This window comes from Plenodomus lingam (assembly GCF_022343315.1).
Source record: "Plenodomus lingam strain CAN1 chromosome Unknown contig_9, whole genome shotgun sequence".
NCBI lineage: Eukaryota > Fungi > Ascomycota > Dothideomycetes > Pleosporales > Leptosphaeriaceae > Plenodomus > Plenodomus lingam.
Window position 1 is genome coordinate 529,323 of NW_027093973.1, and position 23,193 is coordinate 552,515.

At 52.7% G+C, this 23,193-nt stretch overlaps 10 protein-coding genes across 10 annotated transcripts; 8 read left to right on the plus strand and 2 right to left on the minus strand.

Moving 5' to 3' along the window:
• Positions 1 to 60: 60 nt before the first annotated feature.
• IAQ61_010703 (uncharacterized protein) lies at positions 61 to 5,122 on the plus strand (the record flags this gene model as incomplete). Its single annotated transcript, XM_066098892.1, has 4 exons — positions 61 to 338; positions 1,987 to 4,780; positions 4,875 to 5,085; positions 5,118 to 5,122. The coding sequence occupies 4 exons, from the start codon at positions 61 to 63 to the stop codon at positions 5,120 to 5,122; spliced, it is 3,288 nt and encodes a 1,095-aa protein (XP_065951050.1).
• A 1,204-nt stretch (positions 5,123 to 6,326) lies between these two features.
• Positions 6,327 to 7,715, minus strand: IAQ61_010704 (uncharacterized protein; the record flags this gene model as incomplete). Its single annotated transcript, XM_003834666.1, has 3 exons — positions 6,327 to 6,558; positions 6,644 to 7,371; positions 7,428 to 7,715. 3 exons carry the CDS (start codon positions 7,713 to 7,715, stop codon positions 6,327 to 6,329), a joined length of 1,248 nt encoding a protein of 415 aa, XP_003834714.1.
• A 1,038-nt stretch (positions 7,716 to 8,753) lies between these two features.
• IAQ61_010705 (uncharacterized protein) lies at positions 8,754 to 10,529 on the plus strand (the record flags this gene model as incomplete). Its single annotated transcript, XM_066098893.1, has 5 exons — positions 8,754 to 9,229; positions 9,286 to 9,419; positions 9,471 to 9,801; positions 9,862 to 10,233; positions 10,304 to 10,529. Exons 1-5 carry the CDS (start codon positions 9,066 to 9,068, stop codon positions 10,527 to 10,529), a joined length of 1,227 nt encoding a protein of 408 aa, XP_065951051.1. The 5' UTR covers positions 8,754 to 9,065.
• Positions 10,530 to 10,573: 44 nt separating this feature from the next.
• On the plus strand, positions 10,574 to 11,170 carry IAQ61_010706 (uncharacterized protein; the record flags this gene model as incomplete). The annotated part of the gene is made up of 2 exons (XM_066098894.1): positions 10,574 to 10,670; positions 10,746 to 11,170. 2 exons carry the CDS (start codon positions 10,574 to 10,576, stop codon positions 11,168 to 11,170), a joined length of 522 nt encoding a protein of 173 aa, XP_065951052.1.
• Positions 11,171 to 12,607: 1,437 nt separating this feature from the next.
• Positions 12,608 to 14,612, plus strand: IAQ61_010707 (uncharacterized protein). Its single transcript, XM_003834669.2, has 3 exons — positions 12,608 to 12,867; positions 12,918 to 13,128; positions 13,188 to 14,612. Exons 1-3 carry the CDS (start codon positions 12,664 to 12,666, stop codon positions 14,561 to 14,563), a joined length of 1,791 nt encoding a protein of 596 aa, XP_003834717.1. The 5' UTR covers positions 12,608 to 12,663; the 3' UTR covers positions 14,564 to 14,612.
• A 105-nt stretch (positions 14,613 to 14,717) lies between these two features.
• IAQ61_010708 (uncharacterized protein) lies at positions 14,718 to 15,569 on the plus strand (the record flags this gene model as incomplete). The annotated part of the gene is made up of 1 exon (XM_003834670.1): positions 14,718 to 15,569. The coding sequence occupies one exon, from the start codon at positions 14,718 to 14,720 to the stop codon at positions 15,567 to 15,569; it is 852 nt and encodes a 283-aa protein (XP_003834718.1).
• Positions 15,570 to 15,925: 356 nt separating this feature from the next.
• IAQ61_010709 (uncharacterized protein) lies at positions 15,926 to 17,151 on the plus strand (the record flags this gene model as incomplete). Its single annotated transcript, XM_003834671.1, has 4 exons — positions 15,926 to 16,249; positions 16,348 to 16,586; positions 16,680 to 16,875; positions 16,954 to 17,151. 4 exons carry the CDS (start codon positions 15,926 to 15,928, stop codon positions 17,149 to 17,151), a joined length of 957 nt encoding a protein of 318 aa, XP_003834719.1.
• A 1,225-nt stretch (positions 17,152 to 18,376) lies between these two features.
• Positions 18,377 to 19,129, minus strand: IAQ61_010710 (uncharacterized protein; the record flags this gene model as incomplete). The annotated part of the gene is made up of 1 exon (XM_003834672.2): positions 18,377 to 19,129. One exon carries the CDS (start codon positions 19,127 to 19,129, stop codon positions 18,377 to 18,379), a length of 753 nt encoding a protein of 250 aa, XP_003834720.2.
• Positions 19,130 to 19,552: 423 nt separating this feature from the next.
• Positions 19,553 to 20,520, plus strand: IAQ61_010711 (uncharacterized protein; the record flags this gene model as incomplete). Its single annotated transcript, XM_066098895.1, has 2 exons — positions 19,553 to 19,670; positions 19,745 to 20,520. The coding sequence occupies 2 exons, from the start codon at positions 19,553 to 19,555 to the stop codon at positions 20,518 to 20,520; spliced, it is 894 nt and encodes a 297-aa protein (XP_065951053.1).
• A 163-nt stretch (positions 20,521 to 20,683) lies between these two features.
• IAQ61_010712 (uncharacterized protein) lies at positions 20,684 to 22,897 on the plus strand (the record flags this gene model as incomplete). Its single annotated transcript, XM_066098896.1, has 1 exon — positions 20,684 to 22,897. The coding sequence occupies one exon, from the start codon at positions 20,684 to 20,686 to the stop codon at positions 22,895 to 22,897; it is 2,214 nt and encodes a 737-aa protein (XP_065951054.1).
• Positions 22,898 to 23,193: the final 296 nt, after the last annotated feature.

The following is a 23,193-nucleotide window of genomic DNA, read 5'->3' on the forward strand; positions in this document are numbered from 1 at the left end:
GTGAGGTTGAGGTGGGAGCCTTGTTGGGCTAGGGTGGTGGTGGTGAGGGTGTCGTTGCGGATGCTAGTCCAGTCTGAGGGCAAGTATGGGTACAAGAGTGAAGAGGAGGAGGGCAAGTATGGGTACAAGAGTGAAGAGGAGGAGGGCAAGTATGGGTACAAGAGTGAAGAGGAGGAGGGCAAGTATGGGTACAAGAGTGAAGAGGAGGAGGGCAAGTATGGGTACAAGAGTGAAGAGGAGGAGGGCAAGTATAGGTACAACAGCGAAGAGGAGGAGGAGCAAAAGAGCAGGCGCAAAAGGCCAGACGGATATAAGCGTGATGACGAGCGACGACAATGGTAGCAAGGCGCAAGGCTGGACTGTAAGTGGCCGTGGAAACAAGTCACGTGTATGCTTCCTAAACGAACACGAGCTTACTCGAGAGAGAGCTAGGCCGGATGTAGAATGGTGAAGGAGGGGAAAGCTAGTCATGCGGTCGGGTAGTGTGAGTCTCATGTGATTTGCCACTGCTACATCCTGGCTGCTTTGATGACACAAGACAAGTAACGTGATCCTCAAACTAGCCGAGATCACTAGGACACCGTCTGCGCACAGTGACTTGTCTGCTTGTCAGGGCCAATTTTGGCTTTTTTCACATGTGGCACCACGCGTCCTGTGGATTGTGTTGTGTGTGAGTATATATCTATGTGTATGTGTGTGTGTGAGTATATATCTATGTGTATGTGTGTGTGTGTGAGTATATATATATATATATGTGTGTGTGTGTGAGTATATATATACATGTGTGTGTGTGAGTATATATATATATATGTGTGTGTGTGTGTGAGTTGTGAGTATATATACATGTGTGTGTGTTCAAATCAACAAGGCATCTACTAGTAGGCCGCTGTAAAAATAGATGGCTGGGGACTGTACAACAGGGGTAGCTACCAGACTCTACATGACGTCCCGTGTCTGCGGCAACACGATCTGAAGGCGGAGGAGGGGAAGAGTGGGCGGAGGGAATGGCCGGCGGTAGGAGGATAGGAGCCCGGTCAGGGGGTTCCAAGGGTGGCCGTTAGTGCGGTGTGTGGAGGTGTGTGTGTGGAGGTGTGTGTGTGGAGGTGTGTGTGTGGAGGTGTGTGTGTGGAGGTGTGTGGTGTGGGTGTGTTGTGTGTCATCCTACTAATAGCCGACGACTTGGCGCCAGATGGCCATCTCACCAATCCTTTTTTTCTTCTTCGGCGAGGCGAGGGGAGAGTTTCTACAAGGCGCGGGTTGACATGCATACTTTCGAGGAGAGGGGGAGATGACGACACCGTGGCCATGGAGCTGGATAGCACGGCGGACTGGATTGCTGCTGGACGAGGATGGTGACTTGTTTGGGAGCTGGAGGAGGAGTCCTCTACTCGCTACTCGACTACTGCCCACTGCATGCGCGGTCTTTCCGTCTGTTCGCTGTGCAGATAAGGTGGGCAGCTATGCAGCCTTCGCGCATGGCCTGTGCTGGTTTCGAGAAGCTTGGTAGAAGGGGGAGGCGGAGGGAGGCGAGCAGGCGGAGGGAGGGGGGCTTGCCCTGAAGGGTTGGACTTTCTCCACTGCTCGCCTTGCCGCCAGACTTGCGGGCGGGACGGGCTTGGGGGTTCCCTCCCTCATCCGCTAGAGCCCCAGCAGCAGACAGACGGTACGGGTTGGATTGGAAAACGGTGTCTTGTGCGTGCAAAGACAAGAGTAGTAGTAGTAGTAGTAGTAGTAGTAGTAGTAGTAGTAGTAGTAGTAGTAGTAGTAGTAGTAGTGGTAGTAGTCTGACTTTTCTTGGGCATTCGGAACAGACCATCCTCTGTGTGTAAGAGAGCACACTTTGTGACTTGCCCGCTACCTTGGGCTTTCGGCCTTGCAACCTGCAGCCCACTCGCAGCAAACATTGTCCCACCCAAAAGACTCAACACCAACCACGGCTGACCGACACGACCACGACAGCACCACCATGAGCTGAGCACCTGGCAGCTTCTCCATTGCCCCTTCCCACTCCACGCCCCCACCGCCTTGCCCAATCCTCCCTCGCCTGCCCCGCGCGCGTGCTCACCGACGCCCACACGAGCAGCAGCAACTGCAGCAACAGCAGCAGCAGCAACAACAGCAACAGCAGCAGCAACAGCAGCAGCACAACAGCAAAAACACCAACAACGTCCACAACAAGATGCGCAGATATAGGCCTGCTGGAGGTCCAGTGCGGGCTCATGGCGTCGCGCCCATCCCAGACCCCTTTGCCATGGTGCGCGAGTTCGACAAGCACGCCAATCCCACACAGCCCATCAGACCCTCGCCGCTGGCTGCGTCCACAATCCAGGGCCTGCCCCTCGATCTGCTCGAACGACTACGCTCCTTTCCCCTCTTCCAGACCGCCGACGAGCACTTCCTCACCCAAATCGGCCTCCACCTCAAGCCCCAGCTCTACCAGCCACACGACACCATCCTCACCGAGGGCGAGACGGGCAAGGCCATGTACTGGCTCGTCCGTGGCGCCGTCCGCGTCACCTCACGCGACCAGGAGAGCACCTATGCAGAACTCAAGCCCGGCGCCTTCTTTGGCGAGATTGGCATCCTCATGGACATTCCCCGCACCGCCACCATCATCGCCAACATGCGCTCCCTCGTCGTCCGGCTGAACAAGGAGGACCTGATGAAGGAGCTGCCCCGCTTCCCCGAAGTCGAAACCGCCATCATGCACGAAGCCCAGGAGCGGCTGGCCATTTTGCACCGCAAGAAGCAGGAGCTCGGCGCAAAACGGCCCATGATGCCCGTCCGCCACATCACCGGCAAGCGCGACCGCGACGACGGCGACGGACAGGGCGACGGCGACGGCGACGTCGTCATGGCAGAAGGCGGGACGCTGCGCGAGGGCGAGAGCAACGCGTTCAAGAAGCGCAAGTCGCCCAGCCCTGGTCTCACCGAGGCCGTTGCCCACAGCGCTTTCGGAAGCGGCAGTGTGCATGTGAGACCTCTGCTCAAAGAACTGCCTCTCTTCTCCGAACTCCCTGACGACATCCTGCACTTCATCGGTATGCGCGCCCAACCGCGCTCCTTTGACCCCTTTACCGATATCATCAAGCAGGGCACCCAGGGCCGCGACGTCTTCTTCATCGTCAAGGGCGAGGTCGAGGTCATCCACATGAACCCCCCGGAGCAGAATGGCCACTCGTCGCCCAACGTCGGCCGCAGGAAATCCATTGCCGCCGGCGAGCACCACGTCCAGGAAGTCAAGGCGCGACTGAGGGCCGGCCAGTACTTTGGCGAAGTCGTCAGTCTCTCGCTCGCGCCCCGGCGAACGGCAACCGTGCGCTCCGTCTCGGCCGTCGAATGTCTGATGATCAGCGGGGATACGTTGAACCGGCTGTGGGAAAAGTGTACGCCAGACGTGCGACGGCAGGTCGAATCGGTGGCCAGAGAACGGCTGCAGAGTGCAAGAGACAAGGATGTGGAGATGGCGGATGCGAGCAGCACACCGAACATTGATGATTTGGCGATAGCAGACTCGACGACGAAGACGGCCACCACCACACCGCGAACCCCGCGGCGCAAGAGAAGTGTCCCGTCTGTGACGTTCAACGAGCCCACGACTGCCATGGACAGCCCCATGACGCCGACACGGCGGGAGGACAAGATGATGGAACCCTACGACCCCGACCCCTTTCTCAATGTAGACCTGGACAATGTGCGATCTAGATCTCGGAGAGGATCACTGGCACCGCCCACGCCCGGATCGATGCATGCGCTCGACCCGCCGCCGCCGCCGCCTAGTCCGACGAAGAGCGACTTTGGCAAACCAGCTTCCACCTCTGTTTCACCGCTTGCCCCCTCGCCCTTGTTGCTGCCGAAACATGCCTCCACCCCACCAGAAGCCCCCTTTGATTACAAGCGTCCCCGAATGATCCATCTACCGAGTCGACAGAGCAGAGGGAGACTGCCAGACCCCGTCCTCACCCACGTATTCCAGTACCTAAACATCCACGAGCTGATGAAGCTCCGCCAAATCTCCTCGCACTGGCACAGGACCATATCCACCAGCCCCGATATCCTGCACGACCTCGATCTCACCAAATTCAACCGCAAAGTGACGGACCGCTCGCTCGTCGATGTGATTTGTCCCTTTGTGGGCAGCCGCCCCCGCTACGTCAACATCAGCAACTGCTTCCACGTCACCGACGAGGGGTTTGGAGCCCTCGCCAGCACCTGCGCTCCCAACGTCAAGGTCTGGCGCATGAAGAGCGTCTGGGACATCACCGGCCCCGCCGTTCTCGACATGGTGCAAAAGGCAAAGGGGCTCGAAGAAGTGGATCTCAGTAATTGCAGAAAGGTGGGCGACAACCTGCTCGCGAGGGTGATTGGCTGGGTAGTCCCCGAACTCCCTCCTCAGATGGCAGGGGCACACGCACAGCAGCAAGTCCAAGTCAACGGCCGCCGCCCACACAATGGCAAGGCCGCCAACGGACAGCCCGTCCCACAGCCACTCCCGCCTGGCACGGTGGTTGGATGCCCGAGACTCCGTCGCCTGACACTCAGTTACTGTAAACACATTACAGACCGGAGCATGGCACACATCGCCGTGCATGCGGCGAATCGCATCGAGAGCATTGACCTCACGCGGTGCACGACGATTACGGATGTCGGCTTTCAGCACTGGAGTGTCTATCCGTTTCCGCGCTTGACGCGGCTCTGTCTGGCCGACTGCACGTATTTGACGGACAATGCGATTGTCTATTTGACGAATGCAGCCAAGGGGTTGAGGGAATTGGATCTGGTAAGCTCATCCCTTGCACCACCCCATACCTGCACACACAAACCCCGCACAATCACACCCACACCAACAACACCACTAACCCACAAACCCCCAGTCCTTCTGCTGCGCCCTCTCCGACACAGCAACCGAAGTCCTCGCCCTCGGCCTGCCCTCCCTCACCCACCTCAACCTCGCCTTTTGCGGCTCCGCCGTCTCAGACACCTCGCTTCGCTGCATCTCCCTCCACCTCCTCGAACTCCGCCACTTGAGCGTTCGCGGCTGCGTTCGCGTTACGGGGACGGGGGTCGAGGCCGTGGTCGAGGGGTGTAGGGAATTGGAGCGGTTTGATGTTAGTCAGTGTAAGAATTTGGGGCGCTGGTTGGAGGCGGGGGGGGTGGAGGGGGTTAGGGGGATGGGCAGACGGGTTCGGTTTGAGACGGTTGCGGATGGGAGGTGGAGGGATGGGAGGGGGTGATTTTTGGGGGGTTTTGTCTTTTTTTTTTTTTTTCCGAGGGGAAAGGGGGGATGGGAATTTCGGGATTAGACTTTTCTGGGTTTCGTTTTTCTTTTTTCTTTCGGGACAGGTATGTTTCTTTTCTTGTCTTGTCAGCGAGCGACCCTTTTTTTTTTTTTGGGAGTCGGTTGTTTTAGACATGGTTTGCATAGACTTGGGATTTTTTTTTCTGGGATTTATGTTTCTGGGGGGGGGGGGGGGAGCAGGGTTCTGGGATTTTAAGACTGGATGGGGGTCGAGCGGGTACGTATACTGTATGTATGGATTTTGGAATGTATGGGATGGGTTGGATGTGTAAAGCTGGGTTTGTGTTGGTGGGGTAAAAGGGGGTTAGGATGGGATGTATACATTTTAGCTTTGGGCTTTGGACTTTTCAGTCTTGTTCTTGCCTCTTCCTGGCCCTGTTTCATTCCCTTTTACCTTTCCACCCCATCCCTTATTCCGTTCTACTCCGTTCTACTCCGTTGCATTCCCTTGGTTTTTTCTTTTGCTTTGCCCTTGTTCTCTTGTCTACTTGAGAGTTTTTACATTTGGTTTGTAGGATGGATTGAGGGGGTTTGGTATTGTTTATGGGGTATTTTCTTTGCATGGTTCGTTGGCAGGGGGGGGGTGTAGGTGGTTTCTGGGGCTTTGAAGAGGGTTTTATAGGAAGCCTAGGCAGGGGAATGGAGGGCAAAGGAGTAGCAGGGAAAGAGTAAAGGGGAAGGGAGTGAGAGGGGAGTAGCACGGTAGAGTATATAAAAATGCAGTATATTAGTATTCACACGTCTATATTCCTACTTCCTCACTAGCACCAGGAAAAATGGAATATAGAATGCAGAACACGGGATCATTGGCGGAGTAACGGTTTCGATTGTAATGTCTAGTGTCTAGTGTCTAGCGTAAAAATGCATTCCATCTAATGTAATTCATGTACTTTCCAAACATGGCGCTTGAGCAGATGGCAGAAGAAGGATTGATCTGGTACTGGTTTTATTTATCCACGTCTGCGCCCCGTCCTTCTCACCCAGCACCGTCCATTGTCGTGATTCATCCCCACCCATCCATCCAACCCTAAATCCACGCCCTCCTCTTCATATCGCTCTCCGGCGGCGGCATCGGCCCCGCTTTAAACCAGTACGCCCTATCCGCCTCGTCCTCGGCATCGTCCGCCTTGACCCACTGGCATTTGTGGAAGGATTCCCACATCGCGGCGTTGAAGTTTCCGCGGTCTTGGTGGTATTGGGGGCCCAGGAGGGGCTGGATGGCCTCGGTCGCTTGTTGGGTGTGGTAGTGGGGGATGCGGCTGGGACGGGGAGGGGGGTTAGTTGGGGGTTTGAGGGGAGGGGAAGGGGAATAGAAAGGACGAGGAATGGGAAGGATAAACTGACGAGAAGAGGTGGTGGATGACGTGGTAATCCGCAATATTGTGAAGCATATGCTTGCCCGCAAACCCAAGGTTGCGATCCACCGTTGCCAATGCGCCTTTGATGAACGTCCAGGCTTCGGGCTGGTATTTGGGTAGCTCGGGGTGCGTGTGGTGCAGATAGGTGATTGCTACGATCCAGTGGTTCAGCCACAGGTACGGCTGCCCGTACATCAGCGCCACGCTCGCGAATCCAATCTTCTGGCCAGCCATGTACAAGGCCCCGGCAGTGAGCGCCAGGCCGATATCCGAGGCAATCATGAGATGTGCTTCCTCGGGTCTGAAAAGAGTAGACCACGGGTTCAGGTGCGAGTTCCCCAGTAGCTTGTCCGACTGCTTGCCGTACAAACTCCCAGAGGATGCGGTGATGTTGTTGATGAGGTACATGGGCCAGCCGAGGAGTTGCTGCATGACGAGGCGACCGAAAGCAGCCAGCGGTGCATCTTCAGTCATCTCGTCGAGCGACTCGAGGTGTTCGGCGCTGATGCCAAGTACGGAGGCGTATTGCTCGGCCTGGGGTGGGACGTAGTTGTGGTCTTTGGCGAGGTTGTTGGCGTAGATGTGATGACGGCGATGGGTGGATTGCCATGCAAAGTACGGCGTCATCAACGAAGAATGAATCACCCAGCCAAACGTATTGTTGAGCAGCTTCGAGGCCGAAAACGATCCATGACCGCATTCGTGTCCGAGGACCTGGCTGCCGTTAGCTCGCCCTCTTCTCGTCTGTTTTCCTGTGATTTCCAAAATACCCAGAGACCAGTAAAGGCCAGACCTTGCATGTATCCGTACAACATCCAGGCAACACAACGAGCCGGCGTATGCTCGATCTGGGGAATCAGGAACCACGCAATCGATCCGAATGTGCTAATGACAAGCAAGTCGCGGACGAGGAAGAAGAGCGACTTGGTGTATGAGGGCTTGAAGCAATGAGCTGGGATAGCTCGCTTGAGATCATCAATTGTGACCATTTTCTTCACGCCCTTGACCTCGCCCGATCCGACAATCTCGGCCGGATGACTGGTATAGTCGAGCGTCATTGTGATTGGTATACGTCGACAACAGAGGAATCGGGGTGTGAAGAAGATTTGGACTTGGGAGATGATGAGCAGGAAACTGAGTTCACTGGTCAATCCCCGTTGTTTGGATGGCTGGAATATACGACGACCGCGAGCATTTTATGCATCGTTTTTTCCTCGACGCAAAGTTCATCTCTACAGACGCCCTGCATCTGCCATGCTCACTTCAGCTTCTCCACTTGCTACCGGAGACCGAAGTCTGTTCGGCGCAGGTCCCAGCTCGACGACGAGAACGCGTATTCTTGCCATCATCTTGTGTTGTGGGTTGATCTGGACTGTTTTCATCGCCGACTTGGCTGCCCTATTTCTTGGAGTTTGGGTCGGATTATGGTTTCATTGCACACCGACTCTGGGGGAAATCTCACTCGATGGATTTTCATGGTTACTCTGGATTTTGGGCACGGTACACTCCTGTGTCGTTGCGTTTGAGTTGCTGCGCCATGTTGTTGCCCTGTCGTGTTGGCTCTTTATTGTTCAAGTCTTCTGCTTCGACGTACATGACGCCCATGCATGCTCGTGATGGATTCCAGGCGTCCTCACTCATGACTGTTCCAAGGCTGATGGACATTGAAATGAGTTTCATAACCATCCTAGACTCAGCCGCCTTGTATTTCCTAGGCGGTCTCGTGTAACGAATACATACAGAGGCTCGTACACATGAACACAACGTCTGCAGTCAGAACACACAGTGGCGCCCCGCTCACCGGCTCATCTGCAAGCCATAAGAGCGGTTTAGAAAGTACGGTATACTTCATGCAGCCATCTTACGATCACAACAAAGGATCGGAAACTACGCTGACCGCATAACACATTCCGAACACACTCCCCAAGACAAAATCATAGACGTGGGTCGCATCAAGGTCAGCGTACCACGGTCGACCAAAGAGGTAGCGCAAGCGATGAAACCAGAATCTCGGGTCAGGCAAGCCACAACCGTCAGACTGCTGGTCAGCATCAGCGTCAGTGATTACTATTCCGTCGGCTTTGTTTAACACGCGCAGCCTATCGATGTTGGAATTGCTGTACTACCTCTCCATCTTGCGGAGGTGTTTTCTTTGCTGCCTCGGCCTTGGCATGGCTGCAATGAAGTTGATGAAGTATTCAAGCACAACATTGGGTTGGCCTCAAAGCCACGGCGTTTCATGGCTCATGCCATACTCCCCCTTTCCCCCCTTCGTGAACCCCATGCAGCAATTGTAGAGTTTTTTCCAGCATACTTTGGCGGCTTGATGTGAACGACATACCAGGTCTTTTTCATTTCCCTCAGCTCCGACGGCTTTGCAGTTCCGATATCATTTTTCGACGGACGAGATGCAGGAGCCTGAGCCTCACATGGCTGTGCCAGCACTTACAGGGGATGCGGTTGTCCCAGGTAGTAAGAGTGGGAAAGCCGACACGAATGAGCGCAGTGTAGGAGTAATTCTTGACAGCGCGGGCTATCTGCGTGGATGGAGACTTCATCTTGTCTCTCTGAGGTTCGTCGGGCTTGTAGATGCCCCCAGTATCTCAACGCAGCTAACTCGACCTATAGTACTTGTCTATGTCTTTTCCTTGTCAACAGTGAAGTAACCGTCGTCGGTACCGCGCTGGTCTCACTCGTCAAAGACCTAAATGGCATCGAGCAAATGGGATGGGTAGTCACCGGCTACCTCATCACCTACACTAGTACTCCATCAAACTCCCCTGCAGTCCAACAGATGCTAACACGTTCCCCAGGTATGATCATTATCTGGGCGAAGCTGAGTGACATCTTTGGCCGCAAGTATACAGCCATTGCTACCGTGCTCATCTTCACCGCCTTCTCCGGAGCTTGTGGTGCCGCGCAGACTATGAACCAGATGATTATTAGTCGTGTGTTCCAGGGTATCGGTGCGGCGGGGTGCTGGTCTGTCGCGTTAACAATTGGATACGAAATGGTTCCCAAACACCAGCATCCCATCCAAGGTGCACAGTTCATGACTGCGGGGGCGCTGGGCTCGCTCGCTGGGCCTTTGATCGGAGGCGGTACGAGTCAGAATGGGCAATGGAGATGGGCGTTTTTGTTCTGGTAAAAAAAAACCTCTTCTGTCGAAGTTTTGCTCGAGATTGTGGAATTGACGTCCGGTAGTGTTCCTCTAGGGGCTGTCACGATTTTGCTGCTCCTGATCGTTTTGCCGGCCTCCTTTCCGCATCAGGGGGATTCCCATTATGAACATCCCACTTGGCGAGACCGCATTGCGAAGCGTTCGCTCGCTCGTTTGGACGTTGCCGGTGCATTTTTGCTTCTGGGCGCGACGATGCTTATTGTTGCCGTGTTGCTTGAGGGCGGGCTGTCGATGGCTTGGGACAGCGGTCCTGCAATCGCACTGTTTATCGTGTCCGGGCTGATGTGGATTGCTTTTCTGGGAAACGAGTGGTTCTTCACAAAACATCAGAGGACACTGGAGCCCATCTTTCCGTGGCGGTTTATCCATAACAAGGCCTGGATGGGAGTGTTGCTGTATGTCCCATTTTTGAGTGTCATCCTTTGCCATCAACACGATGACACCACCCGCTAACCTGTTTTCCAGTTTCTCCTTCCTCTCAGGTATACCCTACAACATCCTCATCATCAACGTCCCGCAACGCTACCAAGACGTCACCGGGACTTCACCCCTGACAGCCGCAATACGCCTTATCCCTTTCAACATCATGATCTCATTCACCGGCTTCATAGTAACGGCTTCATCGCCAAGCGAGGCGTCGCCTGCATCTGGATCCTCCTCGTCGGTTCCCTCCTCCAAGTCAGCGGCCTAGCCTGGTTCTGCGTCCTCCCAGAAGACGGCACAATCCCCACAACCATGTACGGCGCCCAAATCCTCACCGGTCTCGGTATCGGCGCCGTCATGGGAATCACGCTTCTCATGCCGCCTCTTGTTGTTGAGAAACGCGATACCGGTACGTCCAGCCCAACCTCACAATTTCTATATATATATATATATATACGTTGTTAACCCCCCGTGCCCCCCACAGCCATTTCTAGCGGCGCACTCCTCCAATTCCGCGCCCTAGGCGGCGTCCTAGGTCTCTCCATCACAACCACCGCATTCAACAACTACCTAAAAACCCACCTCTTGCGCTTCGCCCCGCTCTCTACATCGGACTTGCTCAAGGCCGTGCAGGCCGCACACAGTTTCCCCCCGGATGTGCAGCGCGAGATTGTGCTTGCCCTGGCGCAGGCGTATAATCTCCAAATGAAGATATTGATTGGGTTTTCTGCGCTCCAGGTTGGTGTGCTGGTTATGGTGTGGCGTCCTGGTAACCAGATTCGTGTTATGGGGGTGCAGGAGGAGCAGGATAGCGTGGAGGAGGAGGAGGGGGAGGGGGGGCTCGAGTTGGAGAGGTGGGAGTCTGGGAGTGGGAAGTCGAGTGGGGTTGATGAGGGTTTGGAGAGGTAGGGGGGTTTTGAAGGGGGGTGGGGCTGGTTTTGAGGGGGATGGGGGTTTCTGGATTGATTTCTGGTAGCTTTAAGGCTGTGTTGTTTGACTTTTTTTTAAAAAGATTCTGGGTTTTGGGGGTAGAGTTGTCGTTTCCATATCTCGAGGCGATTGAGTGAGATTTGCAACTCCTTCTCAAAATACCACCTCAAAACTCCATTCTTTCGATCTTATCCCACCTGGCAGCACAAATTTGCAAGAACCCATTTTTGAAGTCCCTCGCTATAGTAAATCACCGCACAAGAACTACCTCCCCCCTAGATTCCCTTAAAACCCACAATCCCAACGCACCACCCCACCTCTCCCACCTCTCCCACTCCCAATCCACACGGGAAACTTGGCAGTCATCGCCCAAGCAAATTCTTACCCCTTGGCGCTCACAGCGTGGAAGTAAGATAGATGCTGACCATGCACACACACACGACACCCCTGTCCGTACACCTCCGGCTCAGACATACCCGCATGATACAAAGATGATGGCGGCCTTGAATCTCAGCTCAGAGACGGTACCCGTGGTCCGCGGTGTTTTAGCCAGGTTGGTTCTGTGGGCGTGGGTGTTGCCGCGTGGTAGAGGATGCATGTGCGGTTTCTTTTTCCACGTGGTTGGGGTTGTTGGGTTAGAAAGGGGAGTTTGGGGTTGCACTGCGTGTTTACATGGGATTCGTGGGGGCGTATGGCGCGCGGTTCTCCGTTGCTAGAGGAGGTGGAGTTATTGAAGGGGTCTGGATGTTTGGTGGCTGTGGGAGTGGGAGTGGCAGTGGCTTGGTGGGTGCTGGGAGGGCTGGGGAGGTTGTGCGTTGAGGTACCGGTAGAGGTTGTGATATTGGTACTTGGCAAACCATATAAATCATTCTTGTTGCAGAGTAGAGATGTACTGTAGTATCCCGAGGCACTGTCATCTTGAATATAGACGAAACTCGCATTTTCTCGCTTTGACAGGCTTGTAGGTCTCGTGGGAAGTAATACAGCATGATATGCGTACGGAGCCGCTCATGCACCGGTACGCACTGATAGGCAGGGTTCTTCCCTTCTCTGCATTCCCATGTACGTCCTGCGGGTGTCATCTGGAGCGGTATGCATGGGGCCCCTGGAAAGATTGAGGCTGGACTGATGAACAAGGTCAGACGGTGAAGACCCGAGTCTGCTTTGTTTCTAGATTGTGGGACCATGGTAGCATGATGATGGCGTTTGGCCTCAAGGCCCCCCTTTCTCCAAACCCGTAGGAGCGGCTGACATGACATGTAACAACTGACACGGGTCTCGCGAGATCTTGCCAACGCTGGGTTTGCAACTGTGCTTAGCTTGTGGATGGAGCTCGGCGACCTTGATTGTGTTTATTACATAAGCTTTAGGGAGTCGAGTATATCCCGACTTTTTTGGTGTGAGAAATCACAGAATTTTAGTTTGATGTTGGGATATGCAGAGCTTTTGTTTCTCAAGACCGTTTTTTCATCATGAGTTTTGAGAACTTGACTTCGTTTGATTTGGAGAAGGTGAAAAGTCTTGGTCAACATCTTGTTGCTACGAAATATGAGCAGCTTACCGGCATCGACTTCAAACATGTGGTCGCTACTAGTCTTGAGAACTTTCTTACCTTGAAAGGGAGGGAGAAGATGAAAGTGCTTGGATCTTTGTTGCTGGGTTCTTGGCTTGTATACGTAAGTCATCGTCCTCAACACACCGGCCATTCCATGGCTAATATGAACAGATTATGCTAGGAATCATCTACCGTGTTTACTTCCACCCGTTGGCAAAGTACCCAGGTCCTTTCCTGGCAAAGATCACCAACTTCTACGGCGCATATTACAATGGCAGAGGTGAACTCCACATCCAGACTGAGAAGGGCTTCAAGAAATACGGACCCGTGATTCGGCAAGGTCCGAACAAATTGATGTTCCAAAGTGAAACTGCGTTGATGAGTGAGTTTAGTTTCTTCCGCAAACTATGCCTCGAGATCGACACATTGACAAGGACGCAGCGATTTACCAATCAAAACACGACATCCAAAAGTCGCAGGGTTATACAAGCATGGTGCCCGCACCTGGTGCATGGAACACATTCACAGCTGTGGACCGAGAGTACGCTCGCTTCAGACGGCGCATCCTAGGCCACGGATTCGCAGACCATCGCATCCGCGAGTTTGAGCCCATCATCATCCACCACGCCAAGATGTTCGTCAAGCGTCTCATTTCAAGCCCTGATCCCGAGAGCGCGGGAAAATGGTCAAAAGTATGGAATATGACGGAGAACTGCCGCCACATGGCCTACGACATCATGGGCGAGTTTGGCTTCGGACAGACGTTTGGGCTGCAGACGAGCGAGGAGAACCACTTCATCATCGATGCGATTCATGTTGCTGTTGCACGAGCGGGCGTGTACGTCCAGTACCCTCAGCTGCAAAAGTGGAATCTGGATAAGATCTTCTATATCAACGCGTGGAAGATGCGCAGCAAGTTCTTCGAGCTGATGGGCCGAATGGTTCACGAGCGTGTTGCTGAGGGGAAACATGCAAAGAAGGATCTCTTCTCTTTCGTCATCGACGTCAAGGATCCCGAAACAGGTCGAAGTCTGACAGAGACGGAACTGGCGGCTGAGAGCAGATTCCTGCTTATTGCTGGTGCAGATACGACGTCGACGGGTATGACGGGAATCTTCTTCTACCTCGCATCCAATCCGGGAGTGTTCAAGAAACTGGCTCATGAGATCCGCACCACTTTCGACGACCCAAATGAGATTCGCGGCGGCACCAAACTGAGGTCTTGCAAGTATTTGTATGCGGTCATGGACGAATCGATGAGGATGTCACCGCCAGTCAGCTCTGCCCTCTGGAGAGAAGTGACGTCTGACGATTTCAAGGTCGATGGAAACCACGTGCCCAAGGGCATGGACGTAGGCTGCTCGCTATACGCGTTCCACCACAACGAGAAGCTCTTTCCAGACTCGTATACATTCAATCCAGAGCGCTGGATCGTGTCCGAGTCGAATCCAGCCGAGAAGGTGGCAGCGCTGAGAAAGTACTTCAACCCGTTCTCACTCGGAACGCGAGTGTGTTCGGGCATGAACTTTACGCTCACAGAGCTGGCTGACTCCATCGCTGCGGCAGTGTGGTATCTCGACATGGAGGCGCCGGATCGCACTGCGGAAGGCCTGGGCGGAGGTTACGTTGGTGCAAAGTATGGGAGGCACCGACCCCAGGAGTTTCAGCTGTATGATCACATCACCTGCGGGCACGATGGGCCGTACCTGAAGTTCCGTGTTCGAGAAGGCGCCGAGAAGTGGGCGGCTGAGCTCTTGGACATGTCGGCGACGCGAGCGGCAGACGGGATTCGCAAGGGGGATGTGGGTGAGGCGTAGGAGGCCTAAGTCCCGAGGAAGAAAAGAAAGACTGGGGCGAATAAGTGTAGCATATATAATTTGGATATATAAGCAGTCCTTTAGTCTTGAAATACTCCCCTTATACTGTCCGTTCCAGCTGCTCATATTTCCTTACCACTGTTAATCATTGGACATGGCCACACCAACAAATTCTGACCCTGTCTTTGACAGCCTCGGACCACGCATGTCACTCTTCACACCCCAAGAGGCCGCACCAGGCCAGCTCATCATCCTGTGCACCTGGCTCGGCGCCGGAAAAAAGCATATTGCAAAGTACGCAGCGGGATACCGGACCATAGCCCCGCGTGCTAAAATATTACTCATCGAGTCTTCCGTCTGGATCATAGCCAGTCCTTACACAAGACAATGGGCAGCCATCCAACCCGCCGCGGATGTCGTCCTCGCAGGACTAGCCGCTTCTAGCCAGGCCTCGCTAAAACCAAACATCATGATCCACACCTTCTCCAACGGTGGCACCAACTCTGCAACACAGCTGCTTATTGTGTTGCAGCGGCGGCTGGGCTACGCACTCCCCGTCACCGGAATCTTGTGTGACAGTGGGCCTGCTCGTGGGACGTATACAAAGTCGTTCCATTCGATGCTTCTTTCACTGCCCAAGGGACTCTTCTGGCGTATCATTGGACCCATTATCATCATGTTTGTCACCAACGTGCTGTTTGGCTCTCAGCTCATCGGGTGGGAGAAGCCAGAGCGAATCTATCGGCGGACGCTGCTCGATCACAATCTGGTCAATTGTAGGAGAATCTGTTATGCGTTCTCCAAGGCGGATACGCATGTCGATTGGGATGACATTACAAGCCATGCAGATGATGCCCGAAGTAAAGGCTGGAATGTCAGGGAGCTGTTGTTTCATGGTACGCCGCACTGCAACCATATCTCGAAATATCGAGACGAGTACTTTGAAGCCATGCGTCGGGTTTGGGAGGGTGGCGCACTGGCACCGGGCCCAAAGGCGTTGTTGTAAACTAGGTAGTGCAACCGTAAGCGCGATGGGAATCATCTTGACGACGTCCGTTCGGGCCGGCGAGAACGTTGGTGGCTGAGTAATCCCATGTTCCTATAGATCCTTTGAACGATTAGATTAGACAATGAATAGACATCATGCATTCCAAGCCTCACCATCGGAATCCCAACACATCCTTCCAAGTTCCACTTCAGCTTACCGGTACCGGTACCGTACGCCTCGGCAATTTCCCTTTTCGTCCAACCTCAGGCAATGATGAGTGAACAACCTACGCCGCAGGAAAGCCTTCGGAAAACAGAAATGAACAACAGATAATACCCACATACCAATAATCCTCCATCTCTCACCGCGCAGCCATGGACAGCAAGACCTCAAAGCCCGTGTACGTACCGGCTACAACACGTCGAGAAGACGCGCCCCCATGGATGCGAGGAGACCAATACATCAAGACGGGTTATCGACGCCAATTGTGCAGCGCCCACCGTTGCCTCCTCTCCCTCCTCTACCTCCACAATGAATTTGTAAACGTGTGGTCCCATCTGATACCTGGCATAATCCACACCCTCCTCCTCGCGCGAGAATGTCGCGAATTTGCCAAACAATGGGATGAAGAGCGCTACATGGACCAGATGATTGTCTGGCAGTACATCCTATCATGTATTCTCTGCCTTTTATTCTCTGTAAGCACTACAACCCCATGACATGATCCCCCTTTCCCCCACATCTGTTATTCGACACCTCCATGGGCAAAACTAATAATCCTGTCATCCACATCCAGGCCGGCTTCCACACTCTTACCGCACATTCACACACCACAGCAACCCGCTGGCTTAAAATCGATTACTTAGGTATCATTCTCAACACAGCTGCCGGCTGCACTGCATCCACGTATTTCGGTCTGCGACACCATCCCACCCTCCAACTGTCCTACATCACATCTTCTGCGCTCCTTGCGCTTATTCTGTTCAGCATCATGCTCGCGCCAGGCGCAGACGGGGAGGCTATGAAAATATGGAGGTAGGGAATACCATCTACTTTGCCTTTTCAGTCTACTTCTCATTCTTTGCTTTTCTTGTCTTCTGCGCCCTTGCTCACACAAAGGTGCTCTAGATCGGTTCTCTTCGCGACCTTCTTTGCTAGCGGATTCGTGCCTATGCTGCACGCTTGCATCATCGACGGCGTCGAGGTCCTGGGGCTATTCCCGCTTGCACATGCGCTGGGCATGGGGGCTTGTTATGGCACAGGAGTTGTGTTTTACATCACTCGGTTCCCAGAGAAATATTACCCTGAGAAATTCGATATATGGGTACGTGTACTGCCGTGCAGTCAACACTTGCTTCAGTCGGTATATTTGAGCATGATGTACTAATGGTCATGGTGATAGGGTGCGAGCCACCAGATTTTCCATGTTGTGGTTGTGATGGGGCAGATTACATTTATCACGGGTTTGAGACAGATGGTTGCGGCGTTTAGTCCTGTGTCTGCGCAGATTGCGCAGGAGGCTGGGATTGGGGATTGGGGTTTTGGGCGCGGGGAAGTGGTGGCGAATGTTTGTCTGAATGATGCGTTGTGGGCACCATGATTTTGATTGTCGAGGTTCAGTTTGTGTATTCGAGGCGAAGCGTTGATATAAGTAACCAAAAAAATAATCTTTGGTGCGTCCTTGAGGACCAATATACTCTCTTCATGTTCGTGTAGTACCTTGCTAGAGAAAAAGGACGCAGGCCTCTCGGTTGAGCTTGTTGACTGCGAGCAGCAAAGAGAAAATCAACTCTTGGACACCCGTGGCTTATAGCAACATCGACGACGTTCCGGCCCTGTCCACGGTACGAGATACAAATACTCGTAACTCTCTATAAAAACAATCTCTCTTGGAAGCTGCCGTGGCTATGATGTCGCTGATGGAGGAGTTGAAACTAGCCTTTCCTTGAAGGTTGAGGCAAGTTCGGATCTATGAATACATTTGTAGAGATACGGTACCTAATGCTATGACTTCAACGAATTTTTGCCATGATCGTTTGAGCTATGGGCTGTGAGGTATCTTAGGCGATAGCAAGGGCCCCTGAACATCTGGGAGAAGACAGGGTGAGCGAGGATGTGGTGCTTACTGCATTGTCCTAGTCCCTTGTGGCATCGAAGACTGTGATGAGTTGTTTGATCTATAATGATAGCTGATAGAGATGATCAGTGGTCTTGTTATTGTGTCTTATACCAGGCGTCACACTGTTTGGCTGGGATCGGTGAAGATAGGTCCAGTATGGAGAATGCATTGTATGACCCTAGCTATTCAGCACCATTCCGCGAATTTTTCTACGATCATCTTCTGAGGCATTTAGTCACATTTAGGCTGAATGACGCATCTCAATGTTGTCAATAGGTCGAACGCTATCCCAAGCCCAGGTCAGGTAACCTGCTCTTAGAAACGCCAAAGCTCGCCCAATTTGGCATAGCACGAAGCCGTGGATATTTGAAGCACAGCAATGAAGCTGTGTTTGGAATCTGGACATCGTTCGAATTCCGTGCCTCGCTAGAAGTGTCATGTTATTACTGTCGGTGCTATCGCGTAGACAGAGCGACCGATCGGAGCAGATTGTGTATGAGATCTAGTCCTACGTGGCCTATTCTATCGCTAGTCGTCGGTCGGTGAGCCACTTGAATGGAGACAAAGCAACTGCTTGATGACCCAGAGTGCGCTTAGTTTCCAATCTGAAGCTGGTGACGCAGGCGTTCGAAGCGTGCCTCTGCGCAACTATCAATGTGATTAGAGTTGGGCGGGATTTTTTTTGCCCGTGAAATCCCATTTGTCTTCATCCAAATCTCTTGCCATAGCCTTTCACGACTCCGTCAAGGATGCCCCGCATTCTCTTGCAGCCCTCGATGCCTACTGCCAGCATACCTTCCAAGCGCTCCATCCTCACCCTGCTTTCCATGATGCAGACAGACACTTTGTCGCTCTCCCCCAGTGTGGCAACTGTCAAGAAAGGAAGCTCCAGCTCTTCTTGGTTATTAAGATCCAACAATGGATCATCCGCAGACGCATTGTCGGCTGCCGATGCAGAAGCTGACGAAGCCGCAGTGCAGGCTACAAGGTAATCTGACATGGGTATACCGGCATCAATTAGAGCGAGCGTGGCGGCGTTAATGCAAGCGGCGAGCAGCGAGCCATCCTGCGAGATGATGTGAATATTGAGTGTAATGGTCGAATGTGGATACAAGTGTAGTAGCAGGACGCCTTCAAAAGCAGAGCGCAAACAGTGTTCCATCTCACTTGTGCGCTTGTCGCTCTTTCGCTTTCGCCTGTCAACGCCGCTGAAGCCTGCAAAGTTGATCTCGACCTCGACTTTGCCTTGGCCGTTTTGTCCTCCTCTTTGACCTGATTGACGACCTTCGGCGGGTCCAGTCACGGATACCAGGATCTTTGTGTTGCCCATCTCGAGGTAGGACGAGCCATCAGCAGCTGCTTGGGTCGAGATTTGGGCATGAATGCGCCTCAGTTCGTTCCATCGCCGGCCATCAAGACGGAGAAGCGCGAGGGAATAAGTGCTGGTGTCGAGCGGCATGACTTAGGCAATAAGCGATATTAAACTGGTTCGTGAAGTATTGTATACGCTCAGCCTATAAGATCAACCGCGGGTTGCTGATTGACTCTACTTGGAAGAGCGGCTATCGCAATTGCGAGTGTGTTGATATGGATGAGGATGAAGCTGCAACAATATTTCGGTTGGTCAAAGCTTACCTATCCGCAGGGATATGGAGAGCTCGACGTTTAGCAGCTCACGTGACAGCGTGCAGCGCGTCTTCTTCCCTACGCGCTACTACTTCCACAGCGTGGCGACCAGCCGTCTCGTGCAATATCCTCCTCATCACGTGGTATTGTAATCCACCGATGAGACGTATTCAGCTACACACTGATATGTTCTCACTACAAAAAAGTACCTGCTCTGTCACTCTCATGGCTTAGATTTGAACTCGTCACACTCACCATGTCCTTTTCCAAGGATAAAGCGAAGGAGCATCGTCGAGCCATACGTGCTTTTGCTGAAAGCGAGCCCTTGAACAGTAGTGACAATGAAGATGGACTTGATATAATTGCATCATCGCGTAAAGGCTTGAACCTTTCACAGTATATTGACGGTCAGTCGATGACGCCAAGTATCAAGCGAAATCGCTGACAGACACAGTCTTGACGCAGTCGCAAAGCCAATCTCAGCATGCCAATGCAGGCGAAAGCTCTCAAGAGACCACGGACGAAGTCACTGATGATGATCTTGTCGTAGCCAAAGCATCCGAGTCACAAAGTATACACGAATTGAGTTCAGAGGGGGGCGATGATGCATTTGAAGATGCTGTTGAAGAGCTAGAATCCGAATGGTCAGACGAGGATCCTCGAGCGGTATATCGGGATTTCAAAAACCGAAGAACCATGAAGCGTAAGCGTGTTGCAGCCGAGACAAACAGAATTCGGGCAGAACGCAAGACCAAGACGTCAGCGGCCGCAAGCATTGTCGGCCGCAAACCCTCAAAAAAGAAAAATACAGCTTATGGGTCCATGGACTTTGACCATAATTCCTTGCATGAGGATGCCAACGTTGCGACAACCTTTCTGGATGAGCCCATCCCGGAGTACTTTCTAGCACGACAAGCGGCCTTGAAAAAGCTGCACGAGGCAGGTCTACGCTATCCACCCAGCTATCATGACATTGAATTTCTAGACCCCGTGACAGAGGAAAAGCCACAACTTGAGAGAGCTGTGAAGCCTCAGCGGGAGAAAAAGGATATCAGGCTGAGAGAGTCAGGTGGAATAATTCCTGCACCAATCGCGCAATGGCTTCGTGACTACCAAGTTGAGGGCGTAGAGTTTTTGCACGAACGTTTTGTCAAGCAGACTGGGGCCATTCTGGGGTACGTGTCCTGCTTCAATGACCAGATCACAATTGCTAACTGCAGATAGTGACGATATGGGCCTTGGTAAAACTATTCAGGTCATTGCATTTCTGACGGCGGCGTTTGGCAAGACTGCAACGAACAATGACGCAAAATGCATGCGGAAGATTAGGCGTATGCCAGGTAAACGTTGGTATCCGCGAGTACTCATCGTTTGCCCAGGAACACTAATGCAGAACTGGGAAGACGAATTGTCAAAGTGGGGATGGTGGGAGGTCTACAGATTTCACGGTGCCAATGTTGCTGACCGGAAAGGCGTGCTGGGAGCAGCAGCAAAGGGCATGCTTGAGATCATGATCACAACTTACACCACGTACCGTAATAACGAAAGTGAGATGAATACTGTGGACTGGGACTGCGTCATCGCTGATGAGTGTCATCAAATCAAGAGCAAGGATGCGGAAATAACCAAGGCCATGAATCGAATCAACGCTCTCTGCCGCATCGGGCTTACAGGTACCGCCATCCAGAACAAATACGAGGAACTTTGGAATCTACTCAACTGGTCAAGACCCGGTGCATATGGCTCAGCGCAAGAATGGACGCAGAAAGTCAGCAATCCACTCAAAATGGGTCAAGCGCATGATGCGACCAACGCTCAACTTGCTGATTCACGAAGTAGAGCACAGGAGCTAGTTCATAACATACTACCAAGCGTGTTCCTCCGCCGAATGAAGACGCTCATCGCACACCAGCTTCCTAAGAAGAGTGATCGTATTATCTTCTGTCAGCTTACCGAAACTCAGGCTGATGCTTATCGAACTTTTCTGGAAAGCGACCGATGTGAATTTATCAGAACATCCAAAGAAGAGTGCGACTGCGGTTCGAAAAAGACGAGAGGACATTGCTGTTACAGCGTGATTCCTTCCGAAGGACAACCTTGGCACAGGTTCATGTTTCCTTGCATGGTTACACTCCAAAAACTTGCCAACCACCTCGCACTCATTGTGCCAGTATCATCCGACAGTCGCGAAAAGCAAGCAAAAGATCTACAAAATTTGGAGATTGCATGTCCGGACACAGTCAAGGACTTGTTCCAGATTCGCGACAACATCCTCAATCAATCACAGAGCGAGTTCTGTGGGAAGTGGAAGGTGTTACGGCGCATGCTAGACTTTTGGCACTCAAACGGCGACAAGGTGCTCATATTCTCGCACTCAGTCCGGTTGCTGCGGCTTCTCAAAGGTCTATTTGACGTTTATGGAACAAAGTATAACTTCTCGTATTTGGATGGCAGTATGAAGTATGAAGAGCGATCGAAAGCCGTGGCGGACTTCAACGCAGATGCGAACCAGTTTGTCTTTCTTATCAGCACCAAGGCTGGCGGAGTTGGACTGAACATCACGTCTGCTAACAAGGTTGTCATCATGGATCCCAATTGGAATCCCGCGCACGATCTCCAGGCACAGGATCGTGCATACCGGATCGGCCAGACGAGGGATGTGGAGGTTTTTCGTCTGGTTTCTAGCGGTACGGTTGAGGAAGTTGTCTACGCTCGCCAGATCTACAAGCAGCAGCAAGCCAACATTGGGTATAGCGCATCAGAAGAGAGGCGCTATTTCAAGGGCGTCATGGACAAGTCGAGTAAGAAGGGCGAATTATTCGGATTGGAGAACTTGTTCAGCTTCGAGCAAAACAGCATACTACGCGACATCTTACACAAGACAAACATTGCTGAATCAAAGGCCGGCATCACAGCCTTTGATTTGCAGCTTGATGAGTCTCAGGCAGAGTCCAATGATGATGAAATCCTTTCTAATAAAGCACTTGGCATCACCGATGACGACGGCAACCTTGCTGAGATCAAGAGGCTTGCAGACTCATTCCTGTCAACGCATACAAGTGACACGGAACCACGCAAAGGAAGAAAAATACCACCAAAGCGCAAAGGTCCTGATCCTATCAATGCCATTCTCGCACGAGCTGGAGTCCAGTACACGCATGAGAATTCCGAGGTCATTGGCCGCAGCGAGATAGAAGCTCGTCTCGGCAAACAAGCCATGGAACTTCGCCACGATGCCGATCTAGCTATGAAAAGAGTGTTCCAGGCCTCACAATCACAGTCGCAACCTGAGCATCACTCCCACCAATATGACAGCCCAAACGACGACGATGACGACGAGCTCCAACTTACGGCGAGCAGTACAAAGGGTGAGTTTCAGATTAACTATCGATACCGACCTGATGAGCGCATCCGTAAGCGCCAGTTTTGCAGCATGGCGGAGAGCATGGGGTTTGAGGATCCGCTGGAACTGGCGCTGCTTGTGGAGAGTTCCACGCAGGAACAGAGGAGGAAGATGCTTGAGCGGTTCTACAGAGGGAGGAGGAGGGAGCTGCTCGAGGATTTTAGTCGCGCAAAGAAGCGTACTGTGACAGAGGACTGAAGTGTGATTGAACGCGAGCTGGGAATCACTGACAAGGATGGACGTTGTACAACGTATGGATACTCTAGCAGGCTATATAAAACTCTGGGACTCACTCATGTGATGGTGAAAGCTTAGTTCGCTTGAATATTCGTGCGACTTCTGCAGCACGGTGAGCCGCATTGCATTTGTAGAACGCGTGAGGGAGCTGCACTACGCGTTCCTTCATGTATACCCTGTACTGTGCACGTACACTTTGTATCACAGCTTAGACTACGTGAAATGTTACTGGCCATTCCTCCTGAGCAAGATTCGCG

Excerpts from the sequence above, each read along its gene's own strand:
- IAQ61_010707 (XM_003834669.2), top strand. The coding sequence starts at position 12,664 with ATGAGTTTTGAGAACTTGACTTCGTTTGATTTGGAGAAGGTGAAAAGT. Across the intron at positions 12,868-12,917 it reads TGGGTTCTTGGCTTGTATAC|ATTATGCTAGGAATCATCTA; the intron begins GTAAGTCATCGT and ends TAATATGAACAG. Across the intron at positions 13,129-13,187 it reads AAGTGAAACTGCGTTGATGA|CGATTTACCAATCAAAACAC; the intron begins GTGAGTTTAGTT and ends ACAAGGACGCAG.